This window comes from Epinephelus lanceolatus, chromosome 4 (assembly GCF_041903045.1).
Source record: "Epinephelus lanceolatus isolate andai-2023 chromosome 4, ASM4190304v1, whole genome shotgun sequence".
Taxonomy (NCBI): Eukaryota; Metazoa; Chordata; class Actinopteri; order Perciformes; family Serranidae; genus Epinephelus; species Epinephelus lanceolatus.
This window is the reverse complement of record NC_135737.1, coordinates 4,539,466-4,564,700: the sequence shown is the minus strand read 5'-3', so window position 1 is coordinate 4,564,700 and position 25,235 is coordinate 4,539,466. Positions and strand designations below refer to the sequence as shown.

At 39.9% G+C, this 25,235-nt stretch overlaps 1 protein-coding gene across 12 annotated transcripts in view; it reads right to left on the bottom strand.

Moving 5' to 3' along the window:
* myo18ab (myosin XVIIIA b) overlaps nucleotides 1-25,235 on the bottom strand; it is a 242,630-nt gene that overhangs the window by 186,436 nt on the left and 30,959 nt on the right. For 5 of the 12 annotated variants that reach the window (XM_078166872.1, XM_078166873.1, XM_078166874.1 and 2 more), the window contains exon 1: nucleotides 5,636-5,781. The exons of 3 other annotated variants lie outside the window; for them this stretch is intronic. Coding sequence is in view for 1 of the 9 variants with exons in the window: in XM_078166880.1 (XP_078023006.1) it covers nucleotides 6,746-6,769 (24 nt within the window). In the remaining 8 variants the exon portion in view is untranslated. Of the gene's footprint in view, nucleotides 1-5,635; nucleotides 5,782-6,745; nucleotides 6,985-25,235 lie in introns of those variants that run through there. 4 more of the 12 variants (XM_078166878.1, XM_078166879.1, XM_078166880.1 and 1 more) reach the window with 3 other exon arrangements.

The following is a 25,235-nucleotide window of genomic DNA, read 5'->3' as shown; positions in this document are numbered from 1 at the left end:
GTGAATGCAGGTGATTGTGAATCAGTTATCTATTTCTCATCATATGTGAGTCAATTGTAAGCTCTATCCCTGATTATATCAAAATAAGGAAACTCCCCTTAAATGTATGGAATGTGCTATAGGATGAGGAACAGACAAACCACAACAGTGTGTGTCCCATTTTCATCCCTCACTGTTTTTACCTCTCTGCACACAGTTGCCTTACTAAGTCTCTCAGCATCACCAACACTATACAGGAATGTACCGCTAGCAAAGAACCTCAGTGCAATACAGACTGACTGCACAGTGGTCAGAGACGGCTACGGCTGTGACCTTTATAATGTGTGGTTCCAGCAAACTGCACAGATACCGAACCAGTACCTCTCCCACAGATAGGAGTCTGTCTGTATCAATGGGTTGGTCCTGTCCTGGAAGACCCATGGGGCTGGTGGTGGTTGGAAGGCCCTATGGACAATGTGGGCCTCCTCATCAGCAGGATCCCCGATGAAGGGGCATGCCATTACTTCCTAATCTCCTCCTTCTTGCTCTGTCTCTGTGTCTCTCTGGGTGTGTCCCTCTCCTTCTCTTGGATGCACTCCTTATATGACCGTTGTCAGCTGACCTTAATTGACTGTGAATTTGCTAGCCAATTGGAAACAGTGTGGGGTGGGGATGGGAGGGCAATCACATATTCATGTGGTTTGGTGTACATATACAATCTTTGTTTAATGCCTCAATTTCATTTTATTATAGTTTTGTTTTTATTAGTTTGATTTTGGCTTTATTGTTGTGTTTTTTTTAATTATCTTATTCTTATTACATTTTAATTTGTTTTTGAATAGTTTTTTTTATTAATTATGTTATATATTTTATGATCTACATATTATTTTATCATTACATGACAGTTGTGAGTGTGTAAAAGCACTGGCAGAACTGTCTTTTAGGTGTCTGTTCTTGTCTATTGAACATTTTTTGATCATAGATGGAGCTAATCCTCACCTGAATCCTGCTACAGACCAGGATTGCCTGGCAGCATAAGTTACCATGGTTACTAGGCTGGGATTCGGGTTAACCACCTTGATGGAACAGAGTTGTGGCTCAGGTTGATGGAACAGAAACCAGAGTTTAGCTTGGTGTATCAGGCTTAGCCAGAAACATGGTTTCCATGGTTACCGATGTGAGGCTAATCTTAGCCACTTTGATGGAACAGAACTCTGGCTCACATTAGCCAGACTTGGCCATTTAAGCTTGGATTTGCCTTTAGCCTGCTTGATGGAATACCCCCTGGTAGCCTACTTCTTAAATAGCAACAACAAAATGCCAAATCTCTATGGCTGTGGATCTTCCCATACTGTATATATTGGTGTTTATGGTAAAACTGAATTTCTAGATCTTATAGCCTAGATCTATATGTAATTAAGTATTTTGACTTGTCTGATATTCAAAAAACTAGACTAGCCATAGGCATGGGTGGTATCACTGTATTACTGTATACCAGGGTATTTAAAAACCCAAGAATAAGATTTTCAACACCATCAAAAATACAGGCACTTCTCTTTCTAGTATACTCATTGTATATAAAGTACAGCACACGACACAAGAGGTCAGTCTCCAGTCTCTACTGATGGAACAGGCAACTGGTGGTGGTGGGGATAACATTACAGGACTGTAAACAACTGGCCAGCAACAGCAGAAAGAGAGATTACGGGGAAAACAACATATTGTTACATCTAACTGGGTGAATTACAGGGTTTTTTCTACCAAACCAGAGGTGCCGATTGTTGGAACAGCGGACTAACTAATGTTGTGTTTTATTGCAAGTTAATGAGGCGATTAATGTAGTATAGTTTGGTCAAAGAGAAAAAACTTGAATTCAAAAAGTTGTATGACTGCATTTCTCTGTTTAATAATGATAAAACATGTGTAAAATATGCCTTCTTTGACATTTTGTGAGTTTCTACTGTGTATTTACTCTACACTATTTATACACTAATACCTTCAGTTACTGTATACCGTGGTGAAATTTCAGTAAGGTATGAAAATTTTACAATTTTGATAAAGCCCAAGCCTAATCAGCCATTAAATGTACTTTTTTTAAACTGTACCTGTAAAAAAACTAACTATATCTCCATATAATCCATCGGCAGAGGATTTTACCCGTATGGCCCAGCCCTATTTGAGCTGCATTGTAATCAACAGATTCAGGCTAACTCAAGCCTCTGGTCTCATCTAGAAGCAAGCCCACTTTTGGACTGGGCAGTCTTTCATGCTTAATCTTGATTTTGTGTAAACTGTCACTGTCAGTTGCTTTCACATTAGTAGTAAAACAAAATATTTACCCTAATCTTAAACAGTCAGTGTCCTTTTTGGGATTTCAATCACACTGTCTCTGGACATGTCTGTACACTACACTCTAAATCAAAAGATTTAGTCGAGGGTTTCTGCCTTGTTCATTTTTACACAAAACAGAACAAAGCTTGTCTCTACAAATCTGACTTGGACTGGAAGCCTTTAGCCTTTCACTGCATATGTGACAGTGTCCAGGTCTGGCTCTGGGTTAGTGGCTTTTATCAGTGGTCACTAAATTAGCACACTGACCAACAGGTTTATTTTTGGATTAGACAGTGGTACTGTAGGGCTGTGGGCCAGATTACTCCCTAAACCCACATAGGTGGTGCTTAAGTCATATGTCACACATCACAAACATCTTGTTTTTAATACTAAGATGTTAAAATAAGTGAGTCACAATTCAACACCAGCTATCAACCCATATTACCTTATTGTCTCACTGGAAAACATTGAATGTAAGAACATTTCAGAGTGCAATATTTTCAAAATTAACATTTCTGTTTCCATGTCTGTAGGAACTTGCTTGACTTTTATTCTTGAACTCATTAATAAACTTGCTTGAAGGAAAGACTACTAATGCATTTGTCACAGAAAAATCTATTTTCAAATATTATGGAAATGTCTTTTCTTTTAAATTCTGTATGTATGAGTGTTAACTTAGACTTAGTACACACACAACAGGGGTGGGGGAAAGGTCAATACAGCATAGTATCGCAATATTTCTGTATGGTAATATCATATTGTTACACAGATGTCAAGTACAGATTTTTTGATAATATAAATTATTAATATTACGAATACAAAATGAACTTTAGGTAGCCTACTAGAACAATATAATTTATTTCTTTTCATTTAACTAGATACATTTTGCTGCATAAATTGACTGAAGTGAGATGAACAGACTAAAAACTTTATCTTATTAGATGTTGACAAAGTTTTCCTTTTTGGACAGAATTTGCAGTTGAAAAAAGGTAATAAATTGCAATATATCACAATATATTTTATCGCAACGCTCATCATATTGCAACATATTTAAATTTGCAATAATACTGTATCATGACTTACGAATTGTGATGCTATCTTATCATGGGGCCTCTGGTGATTCCCATCCCTACACATAATGATCAAGAGCTTTGAAAAACTCCTTTCAAGCTACAGTTCTTCTGAATTAAGCTCTGGGTTTACAATTAGTACTGGACCAATCATTATTCAAACACAAACTACATTACTTGTTATCATGTGCAATGGATGCCTTTTTGCTTTGGTCTGGTATTACCTGTGGACCTCATGTGACCCAAGTTTTTTTCCTTCAAATGGCAAATGTGCACAATATAAGTCAGCATGTCATTGGAATGGACACGACAGAGTTCAAAGCAAAAGGTAAGCTCAAACATGACATCCCACAAGACACAGGCAGCTGCTTCTTTCTGTACTAACGCTGACTGTGGAGAGGCCAAATCCCTGTTTGTAATGGACTGGTAATACCTTAGGAACAGCAGGCCTGAGCTTAAGCAGAGCCATGCATATACAAAACCAAACCCAACATGCATAAATCTATTTTCAAATAAATGAGACCCAATCTAAAAAGGACCTAAGGACAGTCAGACCCAGACCCTATACACCAAAGTATAGGTAGACAGCATCTGAAACAGACCTATCTAGAAAGAAAACGGCAACAATGCATGTCTGAGCTATTACAGAACTCACTTGGGTCCACTCAGCTATTAGACATATTGACACACAGATTTGAAATCTGCAGAAACACAACAGGCCCCTAATTTGTCCCGGTCCTGGGTGGGTCAGGTCTCAGATACTAGGGACCTATTAAAGACCTCTAATCTGGGTTCGCCTGCAAAACAACAACTCCAATAAAACATAGGCTACCTCTTATATTTCACCATCACAGACATCATCTGATAATATTACTGCAGAGTGAATTAGCATGTCAGAAATCTCAGCATATCATATATTTATTACAATGACTATGTTTTCTTGCACACTAATATTCAACCATTATCATGAATATGACAAAATTCTGCATTTGAGGCAGGTCATGTAAACGTCATACTTCGTTTGGATATTCAGAATTAGGCCTAACTCCAAGAGTACCTTTTTCTGATTAAGACGCGGGATTTGCCAGTATTATTCGGATTTAAGGAGCAATCTTTGAACATGTATACAGTACATTTGAAATATGCGTCTCAACTGGGGTTTTTGTTTTACAGCAGTTTGCGACACACGGCCTCTTGCCTGTTTACGGTCAGCTCTGTGTGTTGTACACAAACCAATCAGCCAGAATTTTGTAAGGCTGGTGTAGAGATGCATGCCGAAAAGAAAACCCCAAATTTTCTAGTTGGAAAGAGAAACACACCTACTTTCAAACATTATATAAGTCTTGGAAATGAATAGGTTTTTGAATACGCACAAATATCACAACACCAACCTTTCCAAGAAGGTGGTAGGAGGAAAGAAAGAGAGAGGCTGTGTTTTCATGGTCGAACAAGTCGGCCACTGGTGGAAAACTGAAAAAATCCTAATCCTCGGCCATAATTTAGGGAATTATGAAAATGCAATATGGCTGAAATCATCTTACAACAATTAAGGTATTTTTAGATTTTTCATATATGGAATTTGTATGCAAACAACATGAAAATAATCAAACTGATGTTAAAAACTGTGTTTCACAGTATTACATGAGAACAAACTTTTCCTTTTGTAAAATACAGACTCAACATCAGATATTAGTAGAATGATGGTAATATAGAATCATCTTGATACAACTTGACCTTAAGTCCAAAAAAACAATAAAACTGAATAGCTCTACATTAAGTCTGAACATGATTGTTCCAAAATAAAACAAATGAAAAGTCAAAGTAAAATACATATAATAAATACTTTACCAGACAACCACAACTAATGACCCAACATGTTGAACATGAACTTAAAACACATCATGACTAAACCGCATTTTCAACTACATTTCCCATCAGTTCACACACTAGCACATAGGCTCCCACTAAGCATGTATCCACCTCTTCAAACCAGCCAAACTGACATCCCACACATTATTCTTTTAAACTCTACCACTCTTACTGATCAACAGCTGAGTATGTAAAGAGGAACTATCACAATGACACAAAAGCTGCTATTGTAAAATGCTACATTTAGTTGGAAAACCACTCAAGCTGCCCCTGTGAGCTAACTCTTGTCTAAAAATAGTGCCATCGGCTGTGGGACCTCAAGGTCCCACACTAGATTTTCAACAAAATATCCTACTTTCCATACAAGTGATCACAAATTGTTCTACCTGTAAGTGAAGTAATTCCACAACTCTTTTGTCCAATTAGTCCCCACTAGTCACAGATCAAATCAAGAACTGGCCAAAGTTGAGGAGATCTGAGCAAGCAGCTTGAGACGCACAGCGGAAAGTGAAACAGCAGAGCTGAAAAGAGGGGGAGCACTCTGATAGGCTGGCTATTCCTGACAGTGGACAGACAAGAGCTGTGGGGACAGCTGTTGTGATATGAAGGTGCTGAGCCGGGGTAAAAATAGGAGCCTCTGCTCTCCAGCCTGGACAGATCTGCCATGAACTCCCCCCTACCACCTTCACTGTCCAATCAGCAGCCACACTGTTCAACCACACATGCTGCCACAGTTGCTGTCATCTCAGCTGCTTCTGTGTGCGCACATGGGAGTTTCTGTGTGTGTAAGGAAACACAGCTAAGGGTCTGTTAATGTAACTGAGAATATACTGGGTAGGATAGCTCATGTTGTAGGTCAGCAATACTAAAACAACGGACTTGGAAGTTGACATCATGGTGCATTCAGGGTATTTCAGGGGCTAATGTGACACAACTGTGGGGTACTGGGGTTTGTTTAGATTTAGATCTGATGCTACTGAAGCTGGTACCAGCAAATGTTTGGCATTTGTGCTGATACATAAATGGATATGACAGTAAACCAACTGTTTCAGCACTACAAGGGACGACATGGACACATGGGAACTGCATGGAGAAGGACAGCATGATATGGCAGTGGTGGTGAAGATAGACATTTTCAAAAAAATGCTGAAACTTCAGAGGGGCAAAATGATAGAATAATGAATGAATAAGTTGCAGACAGTGGTAATATGGTGCATCATGGTTGCCCCAATTTAAAATGCAACCCCAATAAGTGGTTGCACTATCACAATTTTCTACGATCGTAACAATGTATTTCTCAGTCAAATGCATTAGATGTTACAGGACAGACAACAGCCTTGTTAGCTAGCCAGAAAGCTAATGCTAAAAAGCACATCAATATGGTGGCACTATCTAAATGTTGTCATTAAATTATAAAAACCTTTGAATTCAGCTTGCTCCATAACATCTCCAGAAACTAGACTTACGATTCTCCATCCAATCTTCTGGTAACATACCTTCACACTTCGTCCGGTCATCATTTGGTGGTTCAATCCTTCATCCAGTACTGCAGTTGTCTGAACCTCAAATCCAACTAAACCCTTCTCTCCCCTGTCTCATCAGCTCTACTCTCTCTCTGTGTTCCCTACCATCTGCTTCAGTAGATAAACAGGATTGAAACAATTTATAAGACTGTATTTGATTGTGTTGTAAGTTGCATCGCCTTCCTGTGTGAAACCGTTCTGTGCAGCAGAGAGGAAGAGTTCGGAGCATGGCAGCACAAAGAAAAGCAGAAGTAGAGTGTAACATGTTACCGGATATAACACTGCTGGCAATGGATGAAAAACAGTTTGTCATTTTCTTGTGATGCTGCCTCTAAAATCTTTACTTCTTGTTATGTAAAACATCTTCAAAGTATAATTTTATTCTCATTCATCTTAAAGAAACATGTCCTTGCAGCAATGAACAGATATCACAGCAGAGCTAACCCTGCCCGAAAGTTTTCAAGTTGTAATTACAAAAATTACATCTTTGCTATGAATGTAAAACTTTGCAGACGTTTTTTTTTTTGTTTGTTTGTTTTGGTTTTTTTTTTAAGTTATCAAACAAGGGAGCAAGTCTGCCAGTGTAAGCCAATGTGTGTGAGAGGAGGAAAGTCCGGGAGTTAGTGATAAGTTAACTGCAAGAATCATGTCATCTTCACTCATCAGTAGGCTCGTTGGAGATGGACTGTGCCTTGCTTGGAAAGTGGACGAGAGCAGGAGGATGCAGCGGAAGGCGGTGACAACAAGCTGCTGTCAAGTCGGAGGCTGAAATCAAATTTGTATTTGTGACGTATTACTGTCATCGTGTAAAGTCTGTGAGGGCAGAGACTACAAGCGGCAGATAGACAGCCCTCAAGACTGTTTTACTTCTTGCCGTTAAAACGGTCAACTGTCGCTGCTGTCATAGTCATATACAGGCTGTATAAGTTGATGAATAGTGCCTACTCATCTGTTCCTGCAGATAACAAGATATGCAATTCCCATGTATAGCCTTCTTTTGTGACTAAACAAAAAAGTATTAATACATCTCTATATAACATACAGGCTACATGTATTCAAAAACAGAAATGTTTGTAAATAAGGACAGTACTATACCTCAATAAATTGGGCATTACTTGCATTAGAAGATCTTATTTTGTTATTTTTCAGTCATTTTTTATTCTATTACACTGCGCAGCCTGATAGACTGCAATGATAAAATTGTATTTTCAGGCCCTTTACAGCCTACACTTCTACATATTTCTGTATCATGATGTGACTGAATATCATTTCTGGCCTACACAAGTCAAGTAACATTTTATAGGCCTAACTATCAATAACTATTTTACACAACCATTTTTTCGGCAGTTGAAAAACCCACAATGTCACATCCATATTGCAATGAATTGTGGGTTATTAAATCATAATGCATCCAAACAAATTACTTTTAGTTGATTTTATTTATTCTCAAACAAGGAGTGATAGTTTATTGATAGTTTTATGCAGGGGAATAGCACCCTATGTATAAGCATTCTCTCTGGGCTCCTCACCCTTCCTCTCTTGATCCATGTCTCTCTCATGTACCGTTTTGTTTTTTTTGTTACAAGGTCAGTTTGCTTTCTTGCCCTTTCTTATTTCTTTCTTATGTTTGTAACCCTATTTCCCTTTCTTGGTGAAAGAATATATCACAGTCTACGCTGGTGCTTCAGCAGGAGAAGCAGTCACTCACACGGCTCCAGCTGTACTTAAAGACAAATCTTATGCAGGCGCAGACTAAACCATTTTGTGTCTTTAAGGGGTGAGAGGAGCCTCAGAGAGCTCTCACTACTTCTTGTATAAAATTCAATCATTTAATTGATTTTTTCAGCCAATTTTAAACTAGTAGAGCACTAATTACTTTGAAATGTAAAACTGCAAATAAAACCAAACTTTTCATTCTATGGTTTTAAGGACCCCCACCCACTGGGGCCCTGGGGAATCAGTTCCATTTTCCCCCTACTACCACACTCCTGGTGTGGTAGTAAGGGGAAAACTTGCTCTCATGTAATGTCCACAGCCTTCCAGCACTACTGAAACTAGAACAGTTTGATCACATAGCCTACTTAAGCAATATCACACGAGACGAGAGGGAGTGATGTTGTACTGTATATCGTCACGGCTGTGATTCGGTCATGCCGAGGACAATTACTGAGTAAGGAAATGTTAACAAAGTAAGGAAATGTTAACAAAAGGTGATGAAATACATTTTTATTACCTCCGCCAAGGAGGTTCTGTTTTCGCCGGCGTTGGTCTGTTTGTCTGCAAAATAACTCGAAAAGTTCTGAACGGATTTTGATGAAATTTTCAGGAAAGGTTGATAATGGCACAAGGAACAGATGATACAGATGATATTTTGGTGGTGATTGGCTAAAGTGAAGTGGATAAAAAAATAAGATGGCGGGAAATCCAAGCTGCTTGGCGGAGGACTGCGCTCTGCGAGTGCTCTAGTTTACTGTGCATTCACACCAAAAGCGCCTCTTGCCAGGCAATGCAGCACACATGCCAGGAACTCACACAAGCTACTTTGTATTTACATTGATCTGCAACTGTAACTTCGTCCAGTTACCTCGTCATCAGTACCTCATCAGATGATCATTGATAATTCCTAGGCTGACCAAACGTCCTCTTTTGCCCGGACATGTCCACTTTTCACGTCCCGTCCGGGGTTTTTTTATAAACTGATGATAATGTCCGGTTTTCCGTGTGTTTGTGTGTGTGTGTTAGAGCGCGGCACGGACCACATATTTCTGTCCAAACCCGAACCGAGCCCGACATTATTTAATGACCAAAGCACTGAGTTTGTGTCACACAGTTGTTACGGTTACAGGCTATTTAACAGGCCGGGCGTGCTCAGCGGAGAGGGAGACCTCATGTTTGAGACGGGAGTGGGAGGCGGGAGTGGGAGGCGGGAGGTCCGAGACTTCCAGCGAGGGGAGAGGTAGAAACAAACAGCCAATGTGTGTCTGTGTGTGTTATGTTCAGGTGTTGTCACGTAAATAACAGTGCCCAAGCAATAAACAGTACATTTACACTATATTTTCACTGAAAGCTGACCGAATCCGACCCGAGCCCAAATACAATTTATAGCTACATTTTTAACCAAACCCGGCCGACCCGTCGGGTACCGTCGGGCTTGGATCGGGTAGCCACACTCTAGTGTGTGTATGTGTCCCTATTGGGGCCTATCTGAATTTCTGTCTTTGAGAAATATTATTTTGTAATATAACTGAATTTTCTATCCATACATATAAATTTTAAATATACTAAAATGATAAGGCATCTTTGAGTAAGCTGCGAGTATCATTTAAGTAGGCTATGTCGTGGCCGGCCGAATGTCCTCTTTTTTGGAAATCAAAATATGGTCACCCTATAATTCCTGACCGTGTTCGCTTAATTTTTGCTCCTCTCCAGTTTGTCGAGGTCGGCTGATGTTACACAAACACACCTGGAGGTCTGCACAGAAGAGTCCTGGCTTTCCTTTTCCTCGTCCTCTCCTGACAACCACTCATAATTTAATTCAAATGTAATTTTGGGGAAAATATAGCATCTTCTTGGTGTAACGCTATAGTGTCAGTTTGCGTCAATGCAGCGAGTGTGACAGTTGGTTAATTAACGGTTGTAGTAGGCCTATTTATATTTATAACACCTGTGAGCGGAGTGATTTTACTGTTACAAGTCCCAGTGATGTTATAAGCCTACTCTATATCAGCACTCATGGAATGCCTCTCCTCTAATCAAATTACTCGGTCGGAACTAACTGTTGTATAAAACAGGATAACAGATACAATAACAAGATGTCAAAAACACCACGTGTTTGGAATAGAAAAAAAAAAAGATGACCCCCTAAAAGTTGAGTGCCAGATACATCAATGGAAACTAGTATGTCACCAAGTATTCTTTTTTCTAGCTCTTATGGCAAACGTGTGACCTGCATGCTAACAAAGTAGCTAATTGTCAAGTTGAGGCAAATCTGAGTAAGCTGCCCCCCCCCCCCCCAACTTTGCAATGCTTACTGCGAAATTAAAATGTCACTGTCAATATATACATTTTCCCTAGAGTGTCCATGCATACTCCTAGCACCTATAAGCATTTGTGAAAGTTGTTACCGTTATGTCAAGGCAACACAAAACATTTACTTATGGTAAAAAACAGGATCACTGTTTTGGTTAAACATTGAAAAAGCCAAGGTTGAATTGAAGGCTAGTACTTCAATACTAATGTCACGTGCTTTGTCCAAAAATCCCCTTCCTCAGATCAGTTGGGGATGTACATGAATGCAATTTTATATGCGAAGGGAAATAAGTGAATAATACAGCTCTAAGTTTAGATTTTCTGACACAAGCAACACAGTGAGATTTTCTCCATCTGTCACTGATAAAGTAAACTGAACACACAGTTAAGACAATCCACCTAAAGAAGGGCACATGTCCCCAAGCAGCAGAAGCAAACCACTTGGGGATCTGTTGCAGCTGCTTTTGTTCCCCCACCATCTTAACTTTTGTGCCACAAGATGGAGCCAAAGTACTAGAAAAAGCTCAACATGATTTTGGAATCCTGCAGCTGCACAAAGACTCCATTATTTCCCAGCGGCTGCCATGATATTGTGGGGAGGGAACGCCAAAGTGATAGAGATAAAGTGCAAACAAACTGTGTTGTGAAATGAATGAGTGACAGCTTTAGTCCAGCTGACAGTGAAGGGGTGGGGGTAGGAGGGCAGTGTATAGGCTGTCTTCAGAAACACAGTGTAGCTTAAAGGAGAGGGTGGGGTAGAAAGGGCGAGCAGAGAAATTCTATGATGTAACGCTGTGTTCAAAAGTGGCTACAACTATTATGAATGGCAAAGACATACGTCATGTGTACAGGGGCTGATGTAAAGCCAGATCAGCTGAGAGGAGCACAACAACCTGTAAGTCTCAAACATTCCACAAACTTTTCTTCATCATTTTTGAAATCCTATCCTATTCTGCTTTATCTCTGAGTTATTCAATAACACATAGAAAGGCAGTGATGGTTGTTGTGTAGTGTGAATGCTGCTCTTGACAATAAAACAGGCATTTATGATGTACAGACTGGAGTGTTTCGTGTTGAGTCTGTCACCACAGGTTTCTAGAGACACCACCAGTCAGCAGGATTCAGACTTAAGGGAGTGCACGTAGCAACTATCAGACATTTGTATGACTTCTGAAAAGAATCAGTGTTTATATGACTAGCTAAATGAGACTTGAGTTATACTGTATAAATTGTTTGTGAGTTTGTGAATGGATGTTTTGACATAGCTTTGTTGTTGTTAAAAGCGGACACCTATGACTTCAATTCAGGAAGGATGTTTGCCTTTTTAGGATTCTCCATTTACCATGGAGGCATGCAAGAAAAACTTCACAAATTCTTCATAAATTCAAGGCATCACAAGGTGAGTAACTTCTAAATAAACTCTCAAGATCAAGCATTCCTTATACTTGCTGTCACCTCTGTAATATTCATATAGGCATTATTAGAGGGTACAGTAAACTGAGCACTTCAACGATAATGGATCATCAACAGAGATAACCTCACAATGGGTCCTAACTAGATGCTACGCAAGTGAGCGTCAGCGACTAAATCCGTTTGACTGCATCATTTTCTATTAGACTGTCTCAACTGCCTGCGAGCGCTGTTTAGAGCTGAACATTTCAGCTCTAAACCCCATGTCTATGTTTAATCTGTTGCTCACGCTGGAAGCGGTGCAATGGATGAGAAACAGCTGATTCACAAGGTTTAAATGAGGGATGACCTACAGGATACCTCCTTATTACACTACAAAAACCTACATAAGTTGGCATCTGGCTAGAGGGAGATGGACAGGAAGATGAACTTTTCTGGTTAGAATTGTGTGAGATGCTAGCAAGCTAGCTTGTTTATAAAAAGTCGAGATAATGGTAATAGATAGTATGGGAGCTACAACAAGGATATCTAAAAGTTACCTGCAATAGTGTTGTATGAATAATTAGGAAATACGTACTCATCCATCTTTTCAGTAGTTATTCTGAGACCACAGCTGCTGGGTAAGTCATTTGTTTACATGACGTGATGGAGTTCCATATTTAATGGATCCAGTGTAGAAAGACAGCGTTGGATATATCTCAATGCAGTGCGACAGTCTATATTTGAAGACTTCCTCCCTTTAATAATCCCCCATACAGACAACTACTACCTTGTGTATATGTAATAATCCCTTCGTGTGGATGTGAAAGTGATCATGACACTGCCTATTTGACACCCTCCACCACTGATGAAGGTGACGATAACCAGTGCTGGGGTGTATACAACATCCAGCGTTGCTCACTAGACTTTCTTACCTTCAGTTATTAAAGAATGCTCTTACTACTTAGAGGAAATGCTATTTATGTGGATCTATGTATTCAGGCTACAGAACATCTATCATCACTGATGAACTTGATGGTAAAGTTTATTATCTCTGATTGAATTTTCTATTGTTTTCAGATTCCTTAACATCAATCTTAGTTTTCAACTTCAAAAATGCTTAAAAATGTTTCCTTTGATTCTGCTTGTTGGCTTCAGGTCAGGCTCAGAGACAGTATAAAACAATATAACAGAAAACACAAATAAGAACAAGCTTTTTGATTTAGCTTTTTTAAGCCAATAAGAAAAAAAAATTAAGATCTGTTTCTCAATTTTCCAGACTAAATAAAATAATGGCATGCACTGAAAATACAATACCAAACTCCCTACAGGCACATAGCGCAAGTAAAACACAAGACAGCTGGATTATTTCAAAGACAAGTGTGTCTGTGTCATCAGATGCAGGCCAGACAGACAACTAAAAAATGCAGCTGAAATGCCTCCTGTGTAGTCGTCATACTTACAGAAATGTCAAGTCACAGTTAGACTAGATGTTATACAAGTTTTTTCACTGGCTGAGCAGGACTAACCATCACAAGTGATCTGTATGCATAAAATCTGTGGAGTTCTTTAGACTTCCTGGAATTCAGTAAACATGACAGAATTTATATATCTGTGTCAAAGTGAAAATACTTTCTTTTACTTTCAATTCATCACTTCCTGCACACAGACAACACTTCAGGCCAGTGACCAACCCTCAATATAACATGGCCTTTTTTACTGAGAGACAAGGCAGGTCCATGGCAGTGAGTAGGGTTTGGCTGATGGATGATGTCATGGTCCGTGTGCAATGGAAACCCAAAATTCAAATTCAAATTCATTACAGTATATTATCATCACAGCTCTTATTAGTAGTCATTACCTCATCCTAGCATTGAGACACTTCCTCCTCTCTATTGTAACCCCACTTCCAACTTTTTTACACTATAACTAGGAAGCTCCAGCGGCCCCACTATACATCACAATACAATATTATTGCGATTTTAAATGTTTTGCAATAAAATATATTGCTATTTATTACCTTTGTTCAGTGGCAAATTATGTCTCCAAAGGAAAACTAAAATAAAGGATAAAATACTAAAATCACAATAACATTGTACTGTGACTTAAGTATTGTGATGATATCATATCGTAGGGCCTATGGTAATTCCCACCCCTAATGAACAGGCACTGGAGGAACAGAATTCTACTGTACATTTTCACAAAGGCATGTGACATTCCACTAATGCATGCAGGAGAATGCACTCTAATGTTCTCTGCTGTCAGGAGCTCAGGAGATGGTGACATTGCTAATGCCAAAGTTGAGCACACACACCCACATGCACACAAACAATAACACAATCCACTCAATCAGCTCTCCTACTAAGGGGCTGATTTCATTTCCATTCCCATGTTGATGGGATGGAACATAGTTGTGAAGGATAAATACAGTGCTTGAACTGACTGATTGCCACCGCACAGTATGATACACCATCATCTTCACCAGCAGCTGGTTGCACAAGGAAAGACAAAGAGTCAAATTTTAGGCGGACATCTCCTTCGATTCATTAACTTTTGAGTTAGGGCACAGTTCAAATTTGGCAATACCATGATGATGACTGTTGAGATATAATATGCAGTCACTTTGCCCAGAGGTTGCTGATCAAAAATTTACTCCAACAATACCAGTTCCTAAACCAACATGTTGGTTTTACATTTACATTTCTACACATGATAAGCAGACAAGATTCACAAAGTAAATAAAACAGATTTTGATCGGCAGGGAAAGTTTTTTTTCCTACTTTTGACACAGCCAGGCAAGCAGTTTCACTCTCCCTCCAGTCTTTGTCCTTAACGAGCCGCAGCATGTCCCACACTTAACTCTGCACTGGATAATCAGATGAAACTGATACAGACCTGCTCATCAGTCTGTGTAAGACAGCAATGATTTGAATTTCCAAAAATGTTGGACTGCTCCTTTTAAGACCCAATGGACATTTGAAATGTATATGGTGAGTAGCTGCCTCAGTTTGTAGGATAAGAAGTAGGTGAGAATTCAAAGTTTAATCAATCAAAGAATCAAAACTGAACAAGTTTCACAACTCCTTTCCAAAATACCACAATTTACACCAGAGGTTTTCAGCTCCTTGCCTTCGTCAGGATGGTATCTAATGTTTGTAGTTTCTTTACATATAGTCCATCAATTACCCAATGGATGTATACATCAACATAAATACAAAGTATCCAAATCAACTTGAAAATCATCTCTTCAAATACTTCCAATAGAATATGCAACTGTTTTGAAAAGATAATAAGCTCAAAGACGCCACCCTGTTGACTGCAATATTGCTGAAAGTCTGGTATACCACACAACAGTGTTGCAAGGTTAGGCCTGTCATGACAACTACTCTTGTTGAACAATATATTATCCCAGAAATAATTGCCAAAATTATAGTTCGAGTCTTAATACAGTATTTAGCCAACTAATCCAAATCCAAGTGATGCTGCCTCTTGCAGATAATAGACAAGCTTTGTGAAGCTTGAATCTGAAAATGAATCCATCTTTTTTATTTGTAACAGGGTAAATTCTAGTGTATTACACAATACATCAGACACTAACGGGGTGTGGAGGGGGAGAAGGCAGATTGTGTGTGCACGTGTGTGTGTCATGCCTGAGCGAGCCCCTTCATGTCTTCGTTCTGGTGCAGGGTGGCAAATGTAGGTCAGACAGGGTGCATGATGTATTTGTCTGTACATGAGCACATATGATGCTAACATGAAGATGACTTTATATATATACACACACACACACACACACACACACACACACACACACAGAGCTCACAAAGACTGAGGCAGAGCTGAAGAAAGCTGCTTAACAACCAAACATGTAAGGGCATCACTGAAACTCAGTTTCACTTTTGTCTCCTTGAGATAAAAGCATCTGATAGGAACACAAGGATTAAAGCTCTGACAGGGCTTGACATTATCGTCACTGGCCTGGAGGAAAATTATACCTATGTTTGTGTCAGAATTGCCATCTTAAATCCCTTGCAATGAATAGTTTATTGGTCTCTGGTCATTTTTGTATTATTAAATTCTAACTGGAAGTACCTGATTACAAACCACTGCTGGCTCCCTGAAGAAATGCATGAACACCATTGGAGGACTGTGGTGCCATGATACGAACGTATTGCATTTTCAGTACGCACACTCTGTCCAATGATGTTGTAGATGATGATGGGCAGTGCTGACACTGTGGAATGCCAGAGCTCATACCAACATCAAACTTTGACTCACACATGTTCTTGGAACGTTGTCCAATATGTGTACATTTCAGAGCACGAATGGTCAGTCATGGTGACAAAAAAATTCTGCTAATCCTACGAATTATTATTTAGAGAAGCTTAGAGGGGAAAAAAACTCTGGTGGAACTTCTTGCAACTCCGACATGCACAACATGTAATATTGTGTTGTTAAGAGTTTAGAGTATACAGCTGATCTACAAAAAATATTTTATTCAGAAAAAAACTCTGACAAATCCTGCCAAACTGCCAAACAGCTAGGCCTAGACAATAGAACACAATAGCACAACACAGCAGAACATCCTAAAGTAGGGATATTCAACTTGTGGCCCATAGATCAAATCTGGCCCATGATGGGGTGCCAGGTGCCCCCTCTAATTCACAGTGAAAATAAAATTTATTCAATCTGCCCGACAGAGGTTCAGGCAATGCCCCAAATGTCCTCAAATCCTTGAAATGCCCCTGCATACAACTGGCCTGCGGGGCCAATGTGACTAGATTTTCCTCTAGGCAAAGCTGAGTGAGGACAAACATGAAAAGGTTGAAAACAGGCAGTTCATTAGTAATTAGTAATGTTTATAACTGATCTCCTGTCATTTTGCAAAAGTGGCCAAGCAAGGTAAGGATCCCTGTCCTAAAGTATACACTGACCCTCCAAGAGGCAATCGGTACAGCTGTATCCAGGCACTATGTTGAAAGACATACTGAGCTCCAACAGATAAGGACAGTTACGAGACACACTCTCATCTCACAACATGATCATTAGACTAAACAGCTCTGAGCTTCTCAGTCATGTCTTGTTTCCTCCAAGCCACTAATTCTTTGTGGCCACAGTAATCTGTGTGTAATGTGTGGGCAGGACAAAACACAGGCAATGCTTTTTACACAACTCCTAAGAACCCAGCTCCTCTGACCTCACGTGCTACCTTCAAGGCCAAGGGGTCAGGGTGATAGAGTTTTTCAAAAACTACATAAAGGCAGTGAGATTTAGATGCAAGTCAGTGACTTAAACCCTCAGTGGCATGAAAGTGGCTGAAAGCATGTGCGGTATTGACTGTATTGATGACTTTGGGACAATGCGTGTCAGTGGCCATCAGGGTGCAGCTTCTGTACACGGTGAACTCTATAATGGAATCAGGGAAGGCGTGCCTCTGGTGTTGGTTACAAACTCATCTCCCAGTATTTCACTGGATATTTCTACACAACTATCACCTAGTTAGCTTAAATAAGGCTGATGTTTGTTACAGGGCTTTTCAGATGTCTTTTAATCCCATTCATGATGCCACTCAGCATCTCTTCAGACGTGTATGACCATATCATATGAAAAGAGAACTCTTCCAATTCTACACACAACACTCCTCTGTGACTCTGGAGGAGCTTTGGCAAGTCTGAGAAAATAGCTCTGATGATGTCATCTTAGCCTGGGCTAACAAAAGACGCTACTGAGTCATAATATCGGAAGTGTACGATCCAACATTATTGGAGCTCAACTCATACTAGGGATTGAAATCAGGATATGTTGGCCTCTACTTTTTGTTATTTGTCACTTCTCAAATTTATAGAAGTACCATACTAGTGGTGCTGAATCGGGCGGGGCAATATTACCACTAGGAACAATATATCGATATATTTTCGAGGAAGAAGGAAGAATGGAGGAAGAATGCTTTAATCCTGTGTAGCTCCAGTGCTATGTCCAAAAACTTGTAGCCCATTTTGTAAAAAAAAAAAACATAAAATACAAGAGATATATTTTTTGTATTGCCAGTCGCCTATAAATACCGAGATATCTCTATATCGCCCAGCCCTACCCCTGAAAGAAATGTATGAGTTAAAGATGCTGGCATGCAGCACACTGAACTACTCTGAGGAGTTACATTCATTGCTAATCCAACCACCTCTTTGGTCTCACCAGTTGCTCCAATATCTTGCAGTTTCTTTAGGCAAATATCATCATTATTGAACCCAACAACCTTAAAAGCTTAGTCCATAAAATGATCATACGAACTCAGAGCCATCAGCCAGGCTCTGTGAAGCTGCACTTAGGCACAGCAATGCTACAAGCTAAATGCTAACATCATCATGTTAATAAGCTCACAATAGCCCCTTTTACACTGCCTCTTCAAGACAGGAATTTCACGCCGTTATGTCACCTCGCTGTTCTGTATAAACAGTACAGTCACAGAATGGGAGGACAGAGTTGTCTCCCCTTTAGGCCAGCACTGGAGTTGATAACAGCGCTGAAGCGACTTCCTGTGTAAAAGGGATGTCCGGCAGGAGGGGCGGCACGGGCGTGATGTTTTGACGATGTGTTACGCATGCGACCCAGATTTTAAAAGTAGCTGTTTGCAGCTAACTCAAAGAAGAAGAACAGCGGCCACAAATGTCCACAAATTGGGAAAACAATGAGGTCTGGGAGCTCCTTCCCCACCAAGCAGAGGATGAGATCAGCCGCCGTATGACAGGGATAGTAAATGATTGTTACTGAAATGTTAATGCCATTGCTATTGTTTATAAACAATGCTGACACCTTTGTTATATATCACACTAGAGGCAGACACTGCTGTGTTACATGTCATGCCACTCATGCCTCTTTTGATTGCAGGATGCTGGCATGCTGTCTAAAATCACATACTGAAGCAGCCTGATGCCACTGTTGTTTGGTTCTGTGCAAAAATGCAAAGGCAGCATAAAGAGGGGACTTCGTAGCTGCCTTTTAACACAATCTCTCTGAAAAAGAGCTAATGACAATGCTCATATGCTGATGTTTAGAAGGTGATGGTGATGTTTACCATGTTCACCATCTTAGCTAATGTTAGCTAATTAGCACTACACAAAAAGTACAGTGGTAATAAAACAAAGAAATAGACAAGTGAAACTTTGATGGCTTGAGAGAAAAAGTCAGTTCCCCCTGTAAGTTATTACAATTCCTCTCGTGGGGAATAAGAATGTTGTAACCGATGCCAATATCAAAACAGTATATCCACTTTTTTTCCCTACATAATTTTAGTGATCATCTTCTGTAGTGGAATCAATCATCAATCATATTATGTATGCATACTCTTATTGTCATGGCCCACCAGCAGATGAAGACATGAAATAGAATGCTTTTCAATGTATGTAATATTCATTCATTGTGCAAAATAAGAAAAAGCATGTTGGCTGGTTCTGATGGTTTATTTTAAAGTCAATAACAGCTGATACTGATGACATACCGATACTATTGTGCATCCATAACTTTGGACCAATCCAATCAGCAGATGATAATATATTATTATAATATAGTATTCCTGCAAGGACCACAGTGGTACAGCTACCAACAAACAGACCACCTGTGATTGCCAACCCAAGAGTCCTTCTACGACTACTGTGACAAAAAATGGGGGGAGGGACCCCAGAGCAAATCTCAAACATAGTAGATTTGTATCACCATGCTAGAACGTATTGCATATGAACAGTCAGACATTACTTTGTAGACAGGTTTAACAGCTAACACATTAAATATTCAGAAGATGGGATTCCGGGGCATGTTTTGGTCCATTTACTAAGTCTATGTATGTACAGCATGAATGAGCATGATAAAATAAGCAATCTGTCTCCATATTGAGATAGACTGTCTTTATTTACTGATGTACTGATATGATGCCCCTCCCCATTCCAGCATTGCATGGTAGGGTATTTTGCATTTTAAAGGTAAGTATATTATCAGTCAATAACTACAATGCCATATGAAAGCCTACAGTTATGTACACACCCACACACAGCAGTGACAGGATGTAGTGGACAATGAGCCTGGCACACAGTCAGTTCTTTCTCACAGACAGAACCCTCAGGGCTTAGGTCAGCTGAGCAATAGTAGATAAAACACAGAGCCATTCACTGGCCTGTTTGTTCAAACGGAAACTCAACAGCAGATAAGCTGAGTGGCTCAGGACATATGCTGAAGTGTGGCCTTTGAGTTGAGTGTGCGTATGTGTTGAGTAAGTGATTGCTGAAGACTGGCATATTAACTTGCCTGTATTTTGGGGGCTTCAACAAATTTTAGCAGGTTGATATGAACACAGGAACCCATTTGTGGAGAAAACAAAGCAGTTCATTGGCTTTGGGCTTCAGCAGCTTGCTGGTCGAGCTAAATTCTTCACCCACCAGCAGCCTACTATTAGTCTGCAACTGGTCTAAAATATCACGTGATTTGCTGTGTTGCTTTATGGGAAAGTCTTTCCTATTCTGGTCTTTTTACTTGACTTGCATGTGTGCTACACATGCACATACACATTTAATAAAATAAGCAAAACTTCCTCAAAGTTACATTTTGTCTAAACACTTAAGTTTCGCGTGAACACAAAATATCTTATGTTGAAATTCTGATTGAAATCAGAGGATAGTCCTCTGAAGGCTGCAGGTATTGGTTCCATCTGCAGTCTCTAACTGGACTGACGATGCACACAGATTGGCCTGTTGCACATTAGTCACATACTGTATGTCTCTGTGCTTATGTGAACATAAAACTTGTCAGTTTTATGGATTATTCTACACAGTTTCTACTCTACTGTGCATCAGCAAGCATGTTGGTGACTAACACAATAAAACAGTTGACACAGCTCAATGGAAAAACTGTATATCTGTAAAAACCTCTCGCTCTGTTAACTCCTGCCAGGCATCCCCCAGTGTCTCCATACCAAACACTAGGTAACCGGAGCAACGATTGTACATCATCTTCTTTTTAACGACGGTTAAAAAGCTTTTGATACCCAAAGTGTCTCCTAGGACCTAGAGCACCACATTTTTACTTAACACAGGTAGAGGTGTGGCTGTGATGAACAACATGTTGTGTTATCATCAGGTTATATTTTACAGTGGTGCTTCAACAGCTTCATTTAAAAAATCCTAATTTATTTGCAGTAGAGATGAACAATAATATTAGCACGTCATCAGTATCAGCCAATACTGGCTTTAAACTAAACTATCACAATCAGCCAAAGAAGTGGATGTATTGATATCAGTGTCGGTTATTAGTCAAATCAGTTGTTACATATCAGCATATTGGATATCGGCAAAAAAATCAATATCGTGTATCCCTAATTTGTAGTTCATACCACAGGGCTTGAAACACTTTTCTCTGTGCACATACCGGTGCATGTAACTTCTAAAGTTACATGCACCAAAATGTTTTACCTGTAGCAATTCTTTTTAATGGTACCATTTTGTATATTTGCCCATTCTCTGCATTTCCACCATGGCCAGATCTGAATGAAAGCAATCCAATATGAACCACTGAAACATTTTCTTTTTTATGACAGTTAAAATGAAAAAATTGTCAATGTTTTCATCAGTGAAATTTGAGCTTACCTTCCCTATAACTTTCTCAAAACTGTACAGTCCAAATTTAACATGGTCAAGTATACTTTTATTTTCCTTTTTCTCCTTTAGTGCAATTTTTATATTGTTTGTTCTATTTTAAAGCCTTTTTTAGTGTTTATATTCTGTTCCAATTCCAATATCTGTTTATAATTTTGCATTGGTACCAGACTTTGGTGCCACTTCTATTTAAGCTAATGGGTCAAATTCCACGATAACCCATCATATCTTTGTTGTTTGACCTTTGACTAAGAAAATCTTACAACAAAATTTTAAAAAAAATTAATTTTGTGATGTTGACTGACAATTTTCTATCTAAATGTGCGCATTTTCCTGGGATACCGGGGCATTTGAGCTTCCCTGACCACTACCAGGAACCACCCCCTGGGTCTCTGTGGGAGTGTGTAATAACTTCACCTCTGCACCAGTCCCTTAATTAATCGTAGGTGTGTTTTGGGCATAACATGACTTCAACCAATCAGAGTGTCATCTTCCATTCCCTTTAAAAGCTAAGTGTGCCTGCAGCTGTCACATTGCTATTTACATTGAGGTTTCGGCAAATTGGAGGAGTAAGTGGTTTTCTGCTGAGAGTATTGCAGTAAGAGCAGTTATTTAACCTCAGCAAACATTGTGGGAAATTTAAGCAGCAAATGAAAAACTGTAGTTGTAAACTTTATAGAGGAAACAGAACTAAACCTTTAGCTTCTGAAATAATGAAGTTTCAATGCTCCTCATGTGTTAAATGCACACGGCGTCTCTCTTAATAGGGAGTTGGACAGCAGCTCTGCTTTGATCTCTGCTAAGTTCACATTTTACAGAATGTCATTAATATTTTCCCCATTAATGATGTATTAGGTCTATTTCACCCACCCACAAACCATCTGTATGTCCCTGTGTGTGTGTTACAAGCAGAGTGTATGCCTGTTGTGAACCCACCTATGTAGAGAGAGCTTACTATCTGAATAATGCAGCCTTTAAATAGCAGGAAGACACTGCGTCCTTCTGACTTTAGACCAGGTTTTTGTTGGTCAATGATGCATTTGCTTTCTGCTGCCTCAAAATAGTAATACATCAACAATGTACCTGACCAAACCTAATTTTAAGACCTATACACCCATGTACAACCTGGGCACTGGCTGTGAAAATCATAACTGCATTGGTCTGAGACTAGCGATGACAGCTGCACTGTGCTGTGTGCCACTTTGCATTGAGTTTAAGATAGGGCCCTATAAATGTGTTGACTTGACATCTCAGCTGATTATGCATCATTCATATCCTGTGACATGTCAGACAAGAGTATACTTCAGTCTCTTGACAAGGTGGGTCCTAATCCACACGGCTCTTGGGAACAAATATCTTGTTCAGTATCCCATCACAGATACAGTAATTAGGGTGCAGTGTCTCTGGTTGTCTCAGCAAAGAGCTAATAATCATAGTTATCTGTATTTTGGGTAACTTGACATACCAGTTGTTACACAACTGGCACTGCTTATGATCTCTGAGCAGTAGACCATGAACTGATAAGATGAGCCGAGTCCTTGAGCCAATCTCTGCTCTTTCCTAGTATTTGCATGTGTGATATTTGTGGGCTGAGAACAGGCCTGTAATTGCTGCAGAGGAAAGAGAAACACCCTGTGACGCAAAGGAATTTCATTAACTTACTCAAGGCGTTTCATACGACATCAGCCTCAGCACTTCACTCTATCAATGTGTGAAACTATAATCTATTCAAAATCCAAAGGGCTTTATTAATATAATTTTGGATTTTGTTATTACTATCTGCAAAATGGACTCTTCATGTCAGTCATTTTGAGATAAAGTGACAGGATGCCATGTAGGTTTTCATTAATGGTACTACTGATAACCTTTAAATGCCTTTACATCAGTCTATCACACTTTGACTACTAAATACATGTCTTGTACCAATGTCACCGCAAACAGGTCAAGGAGAGCAGTCTGTTACCATGGAAACAGCCAGGTGCTTCGGTTGAGGCAGTGCACTTTGACTGTGCTGCTGTGTTCAGTGTGCAGAGAAAGGAGACTGCTGACAGTGAGGTTTTCAGTAAGCAGTAGTCAGCACTGAGAGAGGCCAAACAAGCAGTGGCATCTGACCAAGGCAGAGACACTGACACTGTGCTGCTGCACCACTGGCCTCAAGCTCTCACACTCTCCCACACCCTCCTGCTTGGTTATTGCCTTGTGAAAGCAGGACAGGCAAAGGAAGTAACTGGGTTCATGGGAAATGTGGTCTTAATTTTAGCATGTGACATTAGCATTAACAAAACTTCCAGGGGAAGACCAGGCTACCAAGGGATCAGATTTGTTTTCTCCGCTTCCAATACCTCAGCCTAAGGTGTCTGCCAATACTGAGCATCAATCCCCTATCAGTGATCCTTTTTTGTTGCGACAGTTCCTCCACCACTGGGCCTCTTTCCACCTCCACATTCTCCAACTGTGAGATCCTGGTTTTGACCTCAGTGATTCTGTGGCTTAAATTATATACTGTCACATTAAGCACATTTATGCCATGTCTCACTCCCATCATGTCTTCTGCCAGATTCTCCAGAACAAATCTAATGCTGGTCAGTTCATAAGTAACCTCCCTGGAGAAAGATGCCTCCACATTAGCTGGCGTTGCAATTTTACTTGGGGTCTCTGTAGCCGGTCAAAGTTTGAACTGTTGATTTTGAGACAAGATGGGAGTAAAATATTGAGTTTTGAGTCATTTGGTACAACAATTTACCTAGCTTAGAGGTTAAGCATTAATGTCAAACACAATGTACTTTGAGAGAGGGGTTTTAAGTTCCAAGTGAGCTCTGCCTCTCCTAGACAGCCATTACAGGTGCCACACAAAGTCCAGCAGTGGTCCCTATTTCACTGACTGAAACACTTTGGGATCATTTTTGTATGCCACATGGGCCCAAGGGACTGTTGTGGCACTAAGAGCAGAGATGGTGGTCCTTTGTGACTACATGAATGTAACTAACAGAAACACTACATTTTCTAATGACGTGGACAAAGAAAAAACTGTATTTCATATAGATTGGTCAGCTATGGCCAATACTCAATTCATTTAATAAGGTGTCCATTACCATTGATACTGACTGGTGCATCCCCACCAATCATCTTCACATTAGCCTCATTAGCTTATGGTTATTACTAAGGATGGGTATGAGTACTCAAGTGCTCGAGTACTCATTTGGAAGTCAGTATTTGTTCAACATACGGAGTACCCACCCCCCAACGTTCCGTATCTAAACATAACAGTGCAATGTATTGCTTTGCTCAATGCCTTGTTTCCCCGCTGTTGCTCTCTCTGTTTATCTTGAGATTACTGTTACAGGAGTGTTAGCTCCGCACCAGGGACAGTTGGTGACTGGTCTGTACGCGCAAAGCCTACCGTTAGC